Source organism: Phoxinus phoxinus (genome assembly GCF_949152265.1).
Source record: "Phoxinus phoxinus genome assembly, chromosome: 20".
Classification (NCBI taxonomy): Eukaryota; Metazoa; Chordata; class Actinopteri; order Cypriniformes; family Leuciscidae; genus Phoxinus; species Phoxinus phoxinus.
In genome coordinates, this window is record NC_136895.1 from 9567975 (window position 1) to 9587151 (window position 19177).

Below are 19177 nucleotides of genomic sequence, written 5' to 3' on the forward strand. Positions count from 1 at the left end.
AAAAATTTAAAAATGAAGCTGTCATTTATGTGTATTCATAAAGTCAAAGGGTAATCGAATCATGTGGTCTACGTTTAAATGTTAGAAAAATAAATACATTTTAAGACATCTTGCCATACCAAAAGTGGATGTTTCTGTAGAATGACCCAGTAATAGTTATTTTAATAGAATAAAATATCAGACAAACTGAACTGCATCAATAAGCTCTTCTTTTACCTGACAGACTTCAATTATTTTTAGACATAGGCTATATATGATAATGCTGACAATTCACTCGCTTACATTTTAAGAGAGAACATTATGTGAAAACTTTAGCTTTGTTAGCGGCTATCCTTAACACGAACCCGTCCTAAACCGCGCGCTGTGTGCATCGGCCCATGACTCCATGCATGTCAAATATCAGTCATAATCAATAAATGTCACTTCTTATGTTTTTTGTATCAACATTTATTTATTGATCCTTATTAATTTAATTTCAAATATAGTTTCTGAATGTTAGTTACATAAAAAACACTTATGATGATCAAATATCGTATTTAATGGAAACTTATTATACCGTTAGTAACGTGAGGCAAAATAAGTTAGAATGAAGGATAAACTGAAATTCACAGCATTTCAACACAACTTCTTCTCACGTATTTGAAGGCTGCTATTGGATCATCTAAATGTCATATTATGCGACTACACATTACTTTACAGAGAGCTTACGACCTACTAGCTACGTTCTGCTTTACGAACAAATAGTGCAACGGAATAAAGTACAGAGTTAGTTACAAACTAGCTAGTAGTTACTAAGCCTCTATTGTGGACTTTACGTACCAATTTAGGAAAGAACTTACGAACGGATGGTGCAACCCTACACTGGTCCCCATTGTCTTCCATAATATTATTTTTATACTATGGAAGTCAATGGGTGCCGTCAACAGTTTGTTTACCAGCATTCTTCAAAATACATCTGGAATTTAAAGAATAATGTGTTTTTATTATCAGTTATTCATTTTCTGAATATGGCTCAATTTCATCATGTAATTTTGGGAGCATGTGTTAACACAGAGATGCTAGACTCGTTTGAGATGAGCAAAATCTGCGCAGAACCGATCACCAGTGATCACTGCGAGATGCATGCCGGTTGCTCTGATGTCACGCTGACAGTTGCTCTTCACCGACTGCGCTGATCTAAAGCACGATGGGAAACGACTTGCTGACGACACAGCTTAAAGATTATAAGATTATATCTTAATTCACTTTCCTGATCATTTACTCACCATATCATCTAAGATGTTTGCTTTTCTTTCTTCATTCGAAAAGAAATTAAGGTTTTTGAGGAAAACATTCCTCCATATTGTGGACTTCAACGGGTTAAAGGTCCAAATTGCAGTCTAAGTGCAGCTTCAAGGGGCTATTTTAAAATCATGTACATTGTGTGATTATTTTCATATTTCTAAAAAGTATATAAAACATGTCTATATAAAAAGTAAATATTAGAAATAACAAGTAGACTTTAGGTGTCCTGTTCATTATATTTCTTTTCAAAAGCAACAGACTTTAAATTACTTCCAGTTTATTAGCAACAGTTTATTAGCGACACCCGTCTTTGATCTCACAGTGTCCGATAGAAGAGAGATCTGTCCGTCCTGCACTGTTTTTTCTACTCTCCTCACTGCAGCCGCCTCTTGCCTCATTTCAGCCGCATCTCAAACCAGCCTAATGTTGCGAGGTGGAGAGGATGATAATGTATTTGATTAAAGATTAAGAAAATACTTTTGTTTTACTGATGATGTGCACAGATAACTTATTTATAATGCAATCTTCAAAAAAATAAGAATGTCCATTTTGATTTCACAGTACCTTTAAACTGTATTATGATGCAATTGACCGTTCGCAAAACCCCGCCCTCGAACGGTTCTCGTCCAATCCTAGCTCAGCAACTGTAACTAAGGAGAAGGACCTCCGTCAAACATTCCGATTTCAGCAAGATAGTGAAACGATGCGCCTATGGCAGTGAGGTCTGCACGGGCTTAAAACTTGCTGTATTTTATGATTGCTTTCAACTATTATTAAAAAATAGGCTACATGTACAAACACCGTTTCACTACAGCACTGCGGCCCCTCATCAGTCAGCAAACCAGAGGCACGGATTACGAATTACGAAATAATTACGAAACTTTGATGTGGTTGAACAGGAACACAGTCACAAATTCCTCTGGAACTCAAACATTAAACTTCAAAACAAAGTTTGCGCAGTTGCACAACTATTCACACAAATATATCCTTCTCAGTCGGCTACGAGTTATGAATGAAGAGAACCGCATGGAGAGTTGATGGTTTCAGCGCGTCCTCTGATTGCAGTGTGTGACTGAAATAACGCGCGCGGGAGCACATGCGCAAAACAGTTTTGTAAAATGATATATGATCAAATAAAAATGATTGATATATAATTTTACAAAACTGTTTTGTGCATGTGCTCCCGACCTCCGTGCGCTATTCTGTCTATATTTCTGTCGTGCCCTGGAGGATATGTCTGCTGCATTACTCCAAAACCAATCACTTAATGTATGGATCTCAACCCAGCCATGGCTATGGTTCTCAATTGTTTGACGGGCGTAGTAACAATAACTAAGGGGCGTGGCTTTTGCGAACGGTCAATTGTTAATTAAGAGATTACATAGAATGTTTCTATTTCGAATAATTCATCTGTCACACTGCTGGACTATCGAAATTGAACCAGTTAAGGCAAAAGGTGCTTAAAACACACAAACACACCTTCTTAGATATGTTGATGAATATATTATCACAATGCATAGATCTTAATGGCCTTGAAAATAGACATTATTTCCTTTTATCTTAAAAATAAAATAAATGTTCATAATATTTTTAGCACTTTAATTAATTAAAATTTTTTTGATGACTGCAGTGGACATAACTATCTTTAGGAAGTGCTTTTTGGGGATGGGATAGGCTACATCTTGTTAAGTCACCATGATATCAAAATTGGCAATTCTTTTTTATTTTTATGGAATGGAATATTGCAGCATTTATTCTAAATGATTTATCCACGCGGATAATTATTTTTTGTGCATTCGTAATCTTTAATCACAATAACTTCCCCTCCCTCTTCCAGTGACATCTCTTCTCTGATGATGCGTTTACTGACTTGAGGGCGGAGCAACCTGTCACTCACATGAGATCCACCAATAGCAAACCACAACCATCCAATCAATTCTACATAGACAAAATCAAGTTTTTTCACATTTTTTTTTTGTTCGCAAAGCCATTTTACTTGGATAAATATAAAATACTACCGCAACTTCCATTTCGTCATCAGACCCCACATATGACATGTCTCTGATGTCATACTCTCTAGGCATGATGTCCAGTGTCTAGTGCCAAAGTGAATAAAACTAGTTTATCTAAAACTAAAATGTTGCTTTTAATAAGACAAGAACCATTGCCTAATAATCATGTCAGACGTATAATAACATTTATTTTGTTTCTTTTTTTCCGCAGATACTGGTTCATTTATTTCTTTCTACATCTGATAGACAAAGGTTAGTGTTCACAGACTTCAGTTTACAATGTTTTTTCATGTTTCACATTCTGTGCAGTTTGTTTATGGTTTGCTTACTAAAGTCGTTACTCTTGTCTCCAGTGTCTCTGCAGAGCCCTGTTCCAGTCAATGGTGTTGTTGGAGGCTCAGTCATCTTGCCATGTTCATACAAAGAAAGAGAGCTAAAGACAGATGAAATTGATGTGTTTTGGAGATACAAAGAAACAACTAAAGTTTATGATATTGAAAATGGCAAGCCCTTAACAGAAAAACAGGATGCAATGTTTAAAGGTCGAATAGAAAGTTTATCCTCAGATTATGCGAAGGGAAACTTCTCTCTCAGACTCTCAGATCTGAGACTCACAGATGAAGGACAGTTCTCCTGCTCTATCCCAGACGTGGATAAGGAACACAAATTAACACTGCTAGTCAGAGGTATGTGGAAACCGTTATTACTCACATAGGCAGTTTGAGTCATTTGATAAAAGGATGTGCAATGCCTCATCAAATATATTTTTAGCTTTAAGCTTTCGCAATTATTTTGTCCTTAATTATCATCCAGCATGTGCATTGTATGCCTTTGTTGCAATTTTAGACAATTACTGTCTCAATAGTAATGTTTTCATATTTGTGACTTTTTTTGTCTAACAGCAATGCCTACTACAGTGTCTACTCCAAAATCAACAGTGAATACAAGAAGCTCTTCCATGAGATTACAGCCGGAAGGGATTGTAACTTTCCTGTTCCTGTTGAGTTTTTGCACTATATCAGAGTAATTTGCTTGACTGTATTGCTGTAGTGCCTTTCTTTAGCGTATAGTTACAATCGTTTGTACCTGGACCCCAAATGTTCTGACTGATGTTATGCTGTATGAAACTGTGGCCAAAATGATTATGCATAATATTTTTATTTATTTGAAGTTCAAACCCATTTTGGATATATTGTTAGCAGAACCGGTCATTCTTGACTTTATTGGTAAGGGTCTGTTAACATGGTGAAATAATGCTCACTGCACTGAGAGTGCACACAAGTACAGTTAAAGGACAAGTTTGGTATTTTACACTTAAAGCCCTGTTTTCAGATTGTTTCTGCCGAAATAGAACGGCAAATAGAAATTAAAATTTGGACAGATGCTGCTGTCCCGAGAATTTTCGGTTTCAATCCTAGTTTTTGTCCAACTCCATTGACTTGTATTGGATGTACAAGTCAATGGAGCAAATCAAATCAAGCGAAAGAAACCTAAAATTCTCGGGACAGGAGCATGTGTCCAAATTTTAATCTTAACCGTTCTATTTCATCAGATACGATCTGAAAACAGGGCTTTAAGTGTAAAATACCGAACTTGTCCTTTAAGGAAGTTAGAAGGGACTTAACATATTTGCTATCTATACACTTTTTTAATTTCTGTAAATGTTTTTATATCATCAGTAATATTATTTTCACAGATGAGTCAGATATAGCTTTAAGAATCTGACAGATAAGTTAAGGTGTGTATAGCACAAAACGTGTAACCACATTGATAGCCGTCAAACTTTGTCCAGGTTTTCTCTACATTATTTTCTGGTATATATATATATTTTTTTTTTTGTTACAGCCTGATTAACTATAAAAAGAACAGTGACATAAATATATACACACAGTAGTATAAGTATTATTATGATAACTTGCTGGTTATGTCCTTCATTTGCAAGCTTGATTGAATAAAAATGCCTTCTAAATGAATACATTTATATTTGCAGTTTTCAAAAGTATGCAAAAAAAATTATGGTTCGTAATAATAGATCTCAGATAAATTAAGCCTGATAAATGTGATTGTGCACCATTCTGAGGTAAACAATCAGAAGTATTGTTTTAAAGTATTGGTTCTTTTTAAAGGGGTGGTAAAATGCCTTTTTCACAAGATGTAAAATAAATCTCTGATGTCCCCAGAGTGTGTGTGTGAAGTTTTATCACAAAATACCCCACAGATATGTTTATATAGCATGTTAAAGTTGTCACTTTTTGAGGGTTTGCAAAAACGCACCGTTTTGTGCCCGGCCCTTTAAATGCAAATGAGCTGCTGCAGAGGGCGGGGTTTCAAGAGCTCGTGTGTGTTAGCAGCTGCGATTACCTCACGCAGACACACTAAAATGACAGAAACTGTTCTGCCTTTAATGTAACAGAGTCAGACAAAGATGGAGAGACTCGAGAAGAAGTGACAACATGTAGAAGCAACAGGATGTCTCTGAAAGGTTAGTTGATGAATTTATGTTGCTGATGTGGAGTTAACTATCTTCAATTAGCATATTCTGTCATGATAGAACGTTTCTGAAAACGCCGGTTATATGTTGTCGTGTCAACTGGGAGAAACAGGGTTTTAGGTTCTCTCTTGTCGATTCTGAGGATTCTGATTGGCTTGCATGCATGGGTGTCGGAACCATTGTATATAGGCTACTTTTTAATACCAATGATATTAGACCCACTCACTTTTACCGTCTCTAATTCTGCGTATGTCTGTTCCCTTTTCAGCGCGCCGTCAGTCAAATCCATTCCACTTGAGGAATGCCGTAATACATTAAACTCCATTCCGCGATTTAGCTACAGCATTGATTTCCGCTACTTTCTTTCTTTCTTTCTTTATTAGTTCATCCACACATAAAATCAAGACAGATGGCACAACCAAGTGGCACATATCGTAATGTGTGAATCAGGTCTCCCAGAGAAGCTATTCAAAGCTTATAATAGGGAGCCTGAGGACATATTGAAATGATACATTATGAACAAGTACTTAAACTAAACACCAATCACACAACAATGATATCATACGAAAATACACAATACAACATAAGACACACAAGGACAGGACAATGCTTTTAGGATCAACTGTAGTCTAGGTAAGCTACTGGAAAGGTTATAGATATAAGCGTAAAAGTTCCTTTTTTAGTGTTTTCTTAAAGATGGATACAGATTTCAACACCTTCAGCCTGCCATCTAGCTCATTCCAAATCTTTGGGCCTCTACTTGTAATGCTCAAATTTGCACTTTTAAGTCTTCTGATTTTACCAGTAATTTGATGTTTGTTCCTAGTGGCATGAGCGTGAAGCGGACTACTAATTGGAATGAGCTGAGATAGCCTGCTGTTTGTCACATTAACTACTTGGTGCATAATACACGCATTGTGGTATATGTTCAACTCAGTAAGCCGAAGGAGACCTAAGCGGTGAAAGAGAGGTCTTGTAGGAGTGTTGTACCAAGACCATGATATAGCTCGTATTATCTTCTTTTGTAGACTTATCAATTTATTTAAATGACTCGGGTAGGTATTACACCAAATTACGTTACAATAACTAATGTGAGGTTCGAACAAGGTTTTATACAAGGTAAGAAGAGCAGGTAATGTGAGATAATGCCGTATTCTGAAGAACAAACCAACGTGTTTTGAAAGCTTGTGTATCAAGTGATCAATGTGGCATTTAAAGTTTAGACATTTATCAATGTGAACCCCCAGGAACTTTGTAGAAGTGGTTGATAGTATCTCCTCATCATCTACATTGAGGCAAAACTGTTTTGTAGCTGATGCCCTTATATTTGATTGAAACACTATATAGTTCGTTTTTTTAATGTTGAGGGATAATTTATTGCACTTGAACCAGACAACAATTTTTTGTAGTTCTTCATTTAAAATAATTTGTAAGTCACTTGAATTTTTATGTGACAAAAACAAATTGGTGTCGTCTGCAAACATCACCTTTTGAAATACTTGAGAGGAATTCACAAAGTCATTTATATATATGTTAAAGAGTAATGGACCCAATATTGAGCCTTGGGGAACCTCGTATTTAAGTTCTTTCATTTGGGATATATGATTATTAATCATCACATATTGTTTCCGACCATGTAGGTAACTTTTAAACCAATCAAGTGCTACTCCTCTAACACCATAGTGATGTAATTTCTCTAGAAGAATATTAAGATCAATAGTGTCAAATGCCTTTGATAGGTCAAGGAAAACACCAACTCCACAGTCACCCTGGTCTAAAGAATCATTGTGTTTTTCAATAAGATCTAAAACAGTCTTACTGCTCAAATCCATTCCACTTGGCTCACACCAAACCCTTACTTTACAGGCTAGATGAGCCCATGCGCATGTGCTGTCCTAAGCGCGAGTCTCAGGTTTCTATGGGAACCAGAGCTTCTAACAGATCGATGCAGTGACGCAATGACTTTACTAATCAGCGATTGGCTCTTTTACCTAGAAGGCAGGAGTCGCGGGACAGTTTCTCCCATTCATAAGTAATAGTAGTGGACTGGACTGTCTTTCTATTCTTTGATATCTAACTAGCTCAGGTGGGTTCGGCTGTTATTTGCTCACACACTATCACTAAACAAGCTGGTATTTGAGGTGAATGTTCATTCATAATTTGTTCGCCTGTAGCTTTTAAGGGCATCATGTAGTCTTTGTTGCAGCATTTAATACAGTTAAGTGTTATGGCAGCGCAGCGTTTTTTCAGTTGAGACACTTGGTTGCTATGATAGCCTATACAGAATTTCCGCGGCACAGTTTACTTGATTTTGCAGATAATGTGTTTCATACAATGTTTATATAGTACGGATGTCATCTGGTATAGACACGAATGTTCGGAGACCAGCAATATATATATATTTTTCATCCATTTTGTTCTGTTAGCTCTGCTGGTTGATGTTGTACATAAGTTAAATAATGTTGTGAACTTGTTGTGACAGTTGGTCGGTGTGGTATTTGTCCCGCCCCTCCTTCACTGTGATTGATCGGTGATAAGCGCTCCGTTTTTCCCAAAGTTGAACTTATGTCAAAACGCCGCACTCCCTTTGAAAACAATTGAAAAAACATGCCAGCCGCATGAAAAAAAAACGCTTTGGTGGACACACGGCCTTACACTATTTTGTTTTAGAACTTTGTTTTATAACCCTTACAATTATCTGTCATTTTTTTTCTAGCTAGCTATAGCTTCAGTACATCAATCAAACAGTGCAGTGTTGCAGCTCTTTGAATCCTGGTCAATGAGAGAAGCTATTTGTACCAGTGCTATATTGATATTGATATTAAAGCTAAGGCGCCACTGGTTATCCTCACTGACTAGCAACATTAAAACCAATTATAGAAGGTAATGATAGAACAAAGTCCTTCTACTACTGTAAATAACCTGCACATTGTGTGTGTGGGTGTGTGTGTTGTATAAAATTCGCGCTCAGCAGCTTCTGTGAACATAAAGCCCGCTAACTTTTGATTTGTGTTACAGTGTCCAGTCCAGTCCTCTGTATTCAGTCCCGAAACCTCTCTCCTGAATACTAAGGGTTTTTTCATACTTCAGCTTAATATGGATCGTTTTGCCCTGATTGCTTCGCACCTGTTCTGTATCAGCGTTGGCCCTAAGCTATATCTGCCTTGTTAACTCGGCGTCCTGTGCGAAGTATTGTCTCACCCCGTGTTTCATGTCTGTTCGTTTCTCTGAACCTGTTGCTAACTTATCTGATTGTCTGCAGCCTTCCTTGTGACCATTGCCTGTACCTGGATTCTGATACTCGCCGCCTATCCTGACCCCAGCCTGTCTCAGTTATTCGTCGCCTGCTGTCTACCCAGACCCGAGCCTGTCTCTGCCCAGATAGCCGCTTACAGCTCGACGTCCTTCCTGGACCTATTCAAGCATAGCTGCCTTTATGTTTGCTTATTATTGAAACGTTTATGTTTGCAAGAGACTGTTCATTAAATTGTTGCAAATGGATCTGCCTCGGACTTCTGATTCACAACAGAATACTTCGCCACACGAGGATCCAGCGACAATGACCGCCCTGTCGGCAGCTTACACCGCCCAAGCCTCTCAGCTAGCCACTCATCACCACCAGTTGTCTCGACTGACCACGCTAACGGAGGAACTGATAAAAGCGGTACAAATCTTGCAGAAATCAAACACAGAGACGGCGCCCGCGGCTACACCCGCTGTACCTGTTCCTCTCCCGGACTCACTCACTTCCGCGAGCGCTAATCCATGCCTCGCGATGCCCGAGAAATACGACGGAGACCCCGGTAAATGCAAAGGCTTCATTTTACAATGTTCCCTGTATCTCGCCCAGCAGACTTCCCAACACGCCACGAGCTCCAGCAAAATCGCCTTTGTTTGTTCTCTACTCACCGGATGTGCGCTGGAATGGATCACCGCGGTCTGGAGGAACGATGGAACCGCCTTCGCTTCATACGAGGAATTCCTGGAACGTTTCCAAGCCGTCTTCGAGCATGCCAAGGAGGGGAAAGGAGCGGAAGATCTTCTTCTGGAGCTTGCACAGGGGAGAACACCCGCCGCGGAGTACGAACTGAAGTTCCGTACACTGGCAGCTCAAACCGATTGGACGGAGAACGCATTCAAGGTGATTTATCGACGGGGTCTTAACCACGAATTGCAAGCCGAGTTAGCCTGTCGTGACGAGGGAAAGGATTTGGACCAGTTCGTTCACCTCTCCATTCAAATCGACAACTTGATGCGCTCTCGCCGTAGTGACAGCCGCACCACGACCACAGCACGCAGCTTCCTCGCGCCTCGCGCCACATACGCACGCCCACCGAGAACAGCGAGCCCATGCAGATTAACACTTCGCGTCTGTCTCCGGAGGAGAGGGATCGCTGCAGGACCATGAAGTTATGCATGTATTGCGGTGGCACTGGACATTTCCGTCTGCACTGTCCGCAACGATCCACATTCAAGGATAAATCCTCGGTGAGTCTGAACCTTGACTATTTAAATTCTATATCCTGTATATCAGTGCCATTATAATTCACTAACAATGGGGCTTTTTTCACTGCATTAGCTTTAGTCGATTCTGGGGCAGCTGGAAATTTCATGTCAAGAGACTTTGCGTTGTTGCACAAGATTGCTCTAATTCCCTGCACTTCTCCCCTTTCTGTCGAGGCTGTCGACGGTCGGCCACTAGGCACTGGCCGCATTACTCACGTTACTCAGGAACTCCACATGCGTACTGGATTACTTCACTGTGAGACTATACACTTCTATGTCATCCATGCTCCTCATACCCCTGTCATCCTGGGCTTACCCTGGTTAAGATCTCACGATCCTCATCTGCAGTGGACCACAGGTCAGATAATCAGCTGGGGCGAGAACTGTTTCTCCAAGTGTCTTACTACAGTCAAGCCTCTACCGGTCCGAACTGTCTCAGAACCCCGGGAGGATTCCGTGCCATCAAGCCTGCCTGCCGAGTACCATGACCTAGCCGAAGCCTTCAGCAAAACCAAAGCTACAAAGTTACCGCCTCATCGTGAGTACGACTGTGCGATCGAGCTCATCTCTGGTTCTCTACCACCCAGAGGCCGCATATTCCCTCTCTCTACGCCTGAGAATGAAGCTATGCTGAAGTACATTGAGGAGGAGCTCACCAAAGGGTTCATTCGTCCATCCACCTCTCCCGTGTCGGCTGGCTTCTTCTTCGTAAAGAAAAAAGATGGAGGTCTGCGACCCTGCATCGATTATAGAGCACTCAATGAACGCACTGTCAAGTTCCGCTATCCACTGCCCTTGGTACCCGCTGCTCTGGAGCTTCTTCGCACGGCCAAGTATTACACCAAGCTGGATCTCCGCTCCGCCTATAATCTGGTACGGATTCGCGAGGGAGATGAATGGAAGACTGCTTTCTCGACAAGTACAGGACACTACGAATATCTGGTTATGCCATTTGGGCTTTCCAATAGTCCAGCGGTTTTCCAATCCTTTGTTAGCGATGTGTTCCGGGATATGCTCCACCGCAGTGTTATAGTCTACATAGACGACATTTTGATCTACTCCGATACTCTCACAGCCCACATTCAACATGTCCGAGCGGTGCTCCGGAGACTCATACAATTCCAACTCTACGCCAAGATAGAGAAATGTGACTTTCATCAGACGTCCACGACATTCCTGGGATATGTGATCAGTCCCGAGGGTGTGGCTATGGATGAGAGTAAAGTGAGAGCGGTGGTGGATTGGCCTCAGCCCAGTACATTAAAGGAACTGCAGCGCTTCTTGGGCTTTGCGAATTTCTATCGTCGTTTCATCTGAGGTTTCAGTTCCGTGGCAGGACCTTTGACGGACTTGGTCCGAAGGGGCACGACCCGCCTTCCCTGGAACGAGAGTGCTACCCGGGCTTTCAATCAGCTAAAGAATAGCTTCACTACCGCCCCTATTCTACACCATCCAAATCCTGACTTGCCTTTCGTGGTGGAGGTGGATGCCTCAAGCACAGGTTTGGGAGCGGTTCTTTCACAGCGACAGGGAGTTCCCTCTAAATTGTATCCATGCGCCTTTTACTCCAGGAAATTGAATTCTGCAGAGAGGAATTATGATGTCGGAGATCGTGAGTTACTGGCCATGAAGTCTGCACTTGAAGAGTGGCGGCACTGGCTCGAAGGGGCTCTTCATCCTTTTACGGTGTTCACTGACCATAAGAACCTGGAGTATCTTTGCACGGCCAAGAGACTAAACGCACGCCAAGCCAGATGGTCTCTGTTCTTTTCCCGGTTCCAGTTCACGGTAAATTTCCGACCTGGTTCTAGAAACACCAAAGCTGACTCCTTGTCACGTCAGTTTGACACCGACACAGAAACCCATGCTCCTGAGTCTATCATCTGCCCTGACCTGGTACTTGGACCCATTCAGTGGGATCTTGAAACGGAACTCCTTCAAGCCAATGCCAATTTAGAGATTCCATCAGACGTTCCCCCCGAGAAGATATATGTTCCGGAAGCTTTCCGAGGCAAGGTGCTCGAACACGTTCATGCCCTCCCCAGCTCAGGGCATCCGGGGATCGCGAGCACTATTCAGCTTCTTCAAAACCGTTACTGGTGGCCCACACTGCCCCAGGACACTAACAAATTCGTTCAGCTGTGTCAGATTTGCAACACTCAGAAATCCTCTCGACTGTTGCCCGCAGGTCTGCTCCAACCACTTCCCATACATCAGCGCCCATGGTCGCATATCGCCATAGATTTTATCACAGACCTGCCGCTCTCAGAAGGTTACACTACCATTCTTACTGTCATTGACCGCTTCTCAAAAGCCTGCCGGCTCATTCCACTTACCAAACTGCCCACGGCTCTGCAGACGGCTGAACATCTCTGCAACCTTGTGTTCCGGTTTTACGGATTGCCCGAGGACGTAGTATCTGATTGAGGTCCCCAATTCACCTCTCGGGTCTGGGCTGCTTTCTTTGAGAAACTTCAAGTCAATGTGAGCTTAACCTCAGGTTACCATCCCCAGTCCAACGGACAAGTTGAACGCTTGAACCAGGAGATCACTCGTTTCCTCCGCTCCTACTGCCACAGTCATCAGGAGGACTGGAGTAGATACCTTATGTGGGCAGAATATGCACAGAACTCCATACAGAAACATTCTACTGGTATGACCCCGTTCCAATGCATCCTCGGGTTCCAACCACCTTTGTTCCCCTGGGCTGGAGAACCGTCTACTGTTCCTGCCGTGGATGACTGGATGAGACGGAGTGAGGAGACATGGAATCAGGCTCATATTCATCTCCAACGCAGCGGAGAACCAACAGGCTAGTAGCGCCTACTAGCCTGTTAGTCCTCTAAAATTGTATATAACATTGAGGAAATGCAGAAATGATTTAGAAACGGACAGCAGCTACATATAGAAAATACCAATATGCCCCTATGCGCCGCATATAGCCTGCATATAGCGCATACCCACAACTACTAACTGAACTCTTTTTACTGTGTGAAGCCACACTGTTGTAACATTTGAAGAATGAATCTTGGCATTGTCTTGCTAAAATAAGCAGGAATGTCTCTTAAAAGACGTTGCCTTGATGACAGCATCAAAATCTCATGCTATAGCCAGACAAAAGTGTCAAAACACATGTTATAAAAACGCACACTTCCAGTTGTTGCTTATCATTGGATGAGCTGTGTTCGATGCCATTGAAATATACTTTGTAACCACACAGTTGAGAGTCGTAATAAAATGAGACGACGCGCAGCCAGTTGCAGAGGGGGAAAAATATTTGTTTCTCAAAATACCCAGCTATGTGTAAATGTGGCCTTAATCATACAACAACTCTTCCTCTTCTCAACATGGACTGCGTGTTCCCGGGGGCGGGGCTTATGTACATTTTAGGGTTGGTGATGTCACTAACTCGGGAGGAATGACGTGTAGTCCCTACCAGCCGTTTGTTGTAGTGCTTTTCTTTAAAAGCAAATATCTTCCTTTGCTTTGAACTTTGAGCGTTGTTACTTTGCAGATGTTGTTTATGATCAAACAGCAACATTACACACAACTAAAGTTAGAAAAGTGAAATCTTAATCAACCACCCTTTTAATCATAATTTTTCATTGTCAGAGATTGGGTGTAGTGGATTGTACAGTGGATTGCTCAAGAGACACAAGAGTGGTTCAATCCAACTCCCCGTCTCTCACAGCTATTTTCTGTTATCTGCTGTCCTATTAATAAAGGCAACAAAAAAAACTTTTGATTTTCATACAAATTAGCTTACAGTGTTGTGAAATATAACTCACCAGTTTCTGGAATACAACCCATTTTCTGTCAACCCACAGGAATGGACTTTACAGCATCACACGCCATTGAAAATATGTTAAATATGAGTCTGTAGCCCTCTGATGCATGCCATTAATGGAATGCAGTGGAGGGATCGGCGCTTTCTGTATCTAGACTGGCCCGTGATGGCTGGGAGTGACCGAGACTTCCAGCCTCATGTGTTTGCATCAGGTTGGGTTCGCATCTCTTCTTTTTATTCATGTTTTATATTGATTATCTTTGAATTGATTATACAATTGACCTGATACCTGATGTAATAAATTGTTACATTTGATTATTCAAACTGATTTTGACCTTGTTCATTTAATAGTCTAAAATTAATAATCAAACATTTGCTCACTTTTAGTGATGCATAGATATTATCAAAACCTTTCATTTATGGAGTCAGATGAAATAACAAGTAAATACATATGAGAAATGTATTGCATTTAACCCAAATTACTTTGAGATGCTGGAAAGACGGAACGCGCAAGAAACCTTCCCCGTGCTATTGGAAACCCCCATTGGACCAATATAGCGCGGCTTACAAATTGGTGACCCCGAAGACGTGATCGCAAAGCACAACGAGAGCCGCGAAAAATATCTTTCCAGCAAAAATGGAATCTAAAATCAACACAGAGGTTTGAACATCTTCTCTTTCTTCCGCCGCTGTGGTAAGTCAACTTTTTCTGCCCTTTTTAGAAGTGTTGAGAAAATGTTTGCATTATTACGGGTCGGAAGGCTCTTTGTCTAAAAACACGTGTGAGGACGTAATTAGATTAGCAGCGGCAGCGCAGATGAAGAATGAAAACATTTGTATAGATTTGAGATCTCCTTGTTTGCCTAAGCAACAAGAAACGAAACCTAAAATTGGAATAACATCTTCCAAATAATGAATAACTCGACGAAGAACCGAAAAAATAAAGACTAAAAGTTTTAAAATCAGCCGCATGCTTTTGCCATTGTTAAAACAAACCAGCAATTCAATTCAATTCAATTCAAGTTTATTTGTATAGCGCTTTTCACAATACACATTGTTTCAAAGCAGCTTTACAGAAAATGCATTTCAAAAATATACATACAAAAATACAGTTAGTTAATCATGAAATTTAGGGCATAACATATCGCCGGCGTTGGGTCGTCTCTTCACAGGCGTCGAGTCGTCTCATCACAGGCGTTGGGGCATCTGAAGTCTCCATGAGAGGCTGGATACATAACTGGAGCTGACGAACTCTATTTGAGTTATCTCGGGACAGGCGTCCCGAGATAACAACAAAAAAGGCAGATGGGAAATAATTAGCGTAGCTGCTGTTCTTAATATGAATGCATTTGATCTGATTTAACTGTAGTATAAAAGGTATGAGATGCATCATGTGAATGCTTGGCTAAAGAGATGCGTCTTTAATCTAGTTTTAAACTGGGAGAGCGAGTCTGAGCCTCGGACAGTATCAGGAAGGCTATTCCAGAGTTTAGGAGCTAGATGTGAAAACGCCCTCCCTCCTTTAGTGGACTTAGATATCCTAGGTACGACCAGAAGCCTCAAATTTAGCGATCTTAAAGAGCGCGATGGAATATATGGCGATAGAAGATCTCTTAAATACACAGGAGCTAAACCATTTAGGGCTTTATAGGTCAGTAACAATACTTTGTAATTGATACGGAACTTAATAGGTAACCAGTGTAGAGATGATAAAATTGGTGTTATATGATCATATTTTCTTGACCTAGTAAGAACTCTAGCGGCTGCATTTTGGACTAACTGTAGCTTGTTTACGGAGGATGCAGGACAACCAGCTAATAGAGCATTACAGTAATCTAGTCTCGAGGTCATGAATGCATGAACTAACTTTTCTGCATCAGAAACTGATAGCATATTACGTAGCTTAGCAATGTTTCTAAGGTGGAAAAAGGCTGTTCTTGTGACATTTGAAATATGATTTTCAAAAGACAAGTTGCGGTCTAGTATAACACCCAGATCTTTTACTGTAGAGGATAAAGTAACAGGACGTCCATCTAGATTAAGGTTGTATTGTAAGAGGTTTTGTGGGCAGTTTTTTGGACCAATCAGTAATACCTCCGTTTTATCTGAATTTAATAGAAGAAAATTACATGTCATCCAATATTGTATATCTTTAACACACTCTGTCATTTTAGATAATTTAGTGTTATCATCTGGTCTAGATGAAATATTTAATTGAGTGTCATCAGCATAACAGTGGAAACTTATTCCATGTTTTCTTATAATATTACCAAGTGGCAGCATATAAATTGAGAATAGCAGGGGGCCTAATACAGATCCCTGTGGCACTCCATAATTTACTGACGTTATCTTTGATTTTTCCCCATTTAAATGGACAAAATGGTAACGGTCTGATAGGTACGATCTAAACCAGCTTAATGCCTGTCCCTGAACACCAGTGTAATTTTGAAGTCGATCTAAGAGTATTTTATGATCTATAGTGTCAAACGCAGCACTAAGATCGAGTAAAACTAGTATTGAGATACAGCCTTGGTCAGAAGCTAAAAGTAAATCATTTGTAATTTTAACCAGCGCAGTTTCTGTGCTATGATGTGGCCTGAATCCTGACTGAAACTTTTCATAGATATTGTTTTCTTGCAAGAAAGAGCACAATTGAGCGGACACAACTTTTTCTAGTATTTTAGACATAAATGGAAGATTTGAAATGGGTCTGTAATTTGCTAGGTTATTTGGATCTAATTGTGGTTTCTTAATAAGAGGTTTTATAACTGCCAGCTTGAATGTTTTTGGAACATGTCCTAAAGATAGAGACGAGTTAATAATATTGAGAAGAGGCTCTTCCACTACAGGTAACACTTCTTTCAGTAGTTTAGTGGGTATTGGATCTAATAAACATGTTGTTGGTTTAGATGCAGTGATAAGTTTATTTAGCTCTTCCTGTCCTATAGTTGTAAAGCGCTGTAGTTGTTCTTGAGGGGCGATAATTGAGGCTGAATCATAAGACGCTGTCAAAGATTGTACATTTACAATTGTGTTTCTGATGCTTTCTATTTTCTCAGTGAAGAAATTCATGAAATCATTACTATTAAAATGTAACGGAATATTTTGTTCAGGTGATGTCTGTTTATTTGTTAATCTAGCCACGGTGTTAAATAAAAACCTTGGATTGTTTTGGTTATTTTCTATTAGTTTGCGTAGATGCTCAGACCTGGCTGCTTTTAGAGCCTTTTTATAACGTGACATACTGTCTTTCCACGCGATTCTAAAGACCTCTAAATTAGTTTGTTTCCATTTGCGCTCTAAGTTACGAGTTTCTCTCTTGATAACATGCGTAGCACTGTTGTACCATGGGGCTTTAGTTTTCTCTCTAACCTTTTTTAATCTAATTGGTGCAACAGTTTCTAATGTACTAGAGAAAATGGTGCTCATACTGCTAGTCATTTCCTCTAGCTCATCTGTTTGTTTGGGTTCACTGAGGAGCGGAGATAGATCAGGTAAGCTATTCAAGAATCTATCTATAGTGGTTGGAAGGATTGTTCTGCCTGGTCGATAACGTGGCGCAACATGACACATTTCAGCCGTACGTAGTATGCAAGTTACCATGTAATGATCAGTGATATCATCACTTTGCGGTATAATATCTATATCGGTTGGATCGGTTCCATATGATATAATTAAATCTAGAGTATGATTAAGACGATGAGTGGGACCACTAACGTTTTGCTTGACCCCAAAGGAGTTTAATAAATCTGTAAACGCAGCTCCTAACGCATCATTTGTGTTATCAACGTGTATGTTGAAATCTCCAACAATTATTGCCTTATCGGCATTGACCAATAGATCTGAGAGAAAATCTGCAAACTCTTTTAGGAAATCAGCGTAAGGCCCTGGGGGTCTATATACGGTAGCCAAGGCTAGAGATAATAGGGATTTCTTTCTTACATCTAGGAGCGTAACATTTAGAACAAGTACTTCAAACGAATTAAACCTGTGGCCTGTTTTCTGAGTAACATTAAGAATATCTCTATAGATTGTTGCAACACCGCCGCCACGACCAATCAGACGGGGCTCATGCTTATAACCGTATCCTGGTGGAGTGGACTCATTAAGACCGAAATAATCATTTGGTTTAAGCCAGGTTTCAGTAAGGCAGAGTACATCAAAGCTATTATCAGAGACCATTTCATTTACAATAACCGCCTTAGGTGTAAGCGATCTAATGTTTAGAAGACCTAGCTTTAGAAATTGTTTTTGTTCACTAATATTGAGATTTTCTGGTTTAATCACAATTAGATTTTTCTTAGATCCTGCAGTAGATTTATTGTTTGGCCTCACTAAACGAGGAATAGACACAGTTTCTATATAGTGTTCTACACTGGTACTTATATCAATTAATTTGGGACAGCAAAGAATGTGATTTGGACTTTGACTTACTAGTCATATGGTGTGTAACGTCTTGGAGATGTTGTCCGACAGAACAGCCGCTCCGATTCTGCTGGGGTGCAGGCCATCAGCACGGTAGAGCCTAGGTCGCTCCCAAAACAGATTCCAATTATTTACAAAGAGCAGTCTCTGTTCATTACACCATGACATCAACCATTCATTTAGTGCAAACAATCTACTGAACCTTTCTTGTCCTTGTCGGTACGTGGGAAGCGGTCCAGACACGACGATCTTTGCTTCAGGCGATGTTCTGCGTACCGTCTCGATCAGGCTCCTGTAGTCCCTCTTCAGAACCTCCGTCTGCCGCAGCCTGATGTCGTTCACCCCCGCGTGCAGCACGACAGCTCCGACGCGCTCGTCACCGTTCAGGATCTCGGGGACCTGCGCAGCGACATCGAGAACACGAGCACCAGGAAAGCAGTGAGTGCGCACCATACCTTTACCTGAGGTAGCGCGGACATGCCGGACCATGGAACTGCCGATGATCACAGCGTCGTCGCGTTCCGTCTCGCGAAGAGGGGAGAAGCGGTTCCGGGTGGAGATCTCGAAGACCGGGAGGGGCGGAGAGGTCCTTGCTCTGGTCCTGGCTCGTGTCTTCCGCTGTGGCATCATCCAGGGTCCATGGTGCTGTGTCGGTGTCGGGGTAAACGAAAC

The 19177-nt window shown here is 40.9% G+C and overlaps 1 protein-coding gene across 5 annotated transcripts in view; it reads left to right on the forward strand.

Annotated features, from left to right (window-relative positions):
• Positions 1-19177, forward strand: part of LOC306988275 (CD276 antigen homolog) — a 169308-nt gene that overhangs the window by 17301 nt on the left and 132830 nt on the right. For 4 of the 5 annotated variants that reach the window (XR_013795365.1, XM_079593092.1, XM_079593093.1 and 1 more), the window contains 3 exons: positions 3508-3548; positions 3650-3982; positions 4199-5476. The exons of the other annotated variant lie outside the window; for it this stretch is intronic. Coding sequence is in view for 3 of the 4 variants with exons in the window: in XM_079593092.1 (XP_079449218.1) it covers positions 3508-3548; positions 3650-3982; positions 4199-4323 (499 nt within the window). In the remaining variant the exon portion in view is untranslated. Of the gene's footprint in view, positions 1-3507; positions 3549-3649; positions 3983-4198; positions 5477-19177 lie in introns of those variants that run through there. 5 annotated transcript variants of the gene reach the window in all.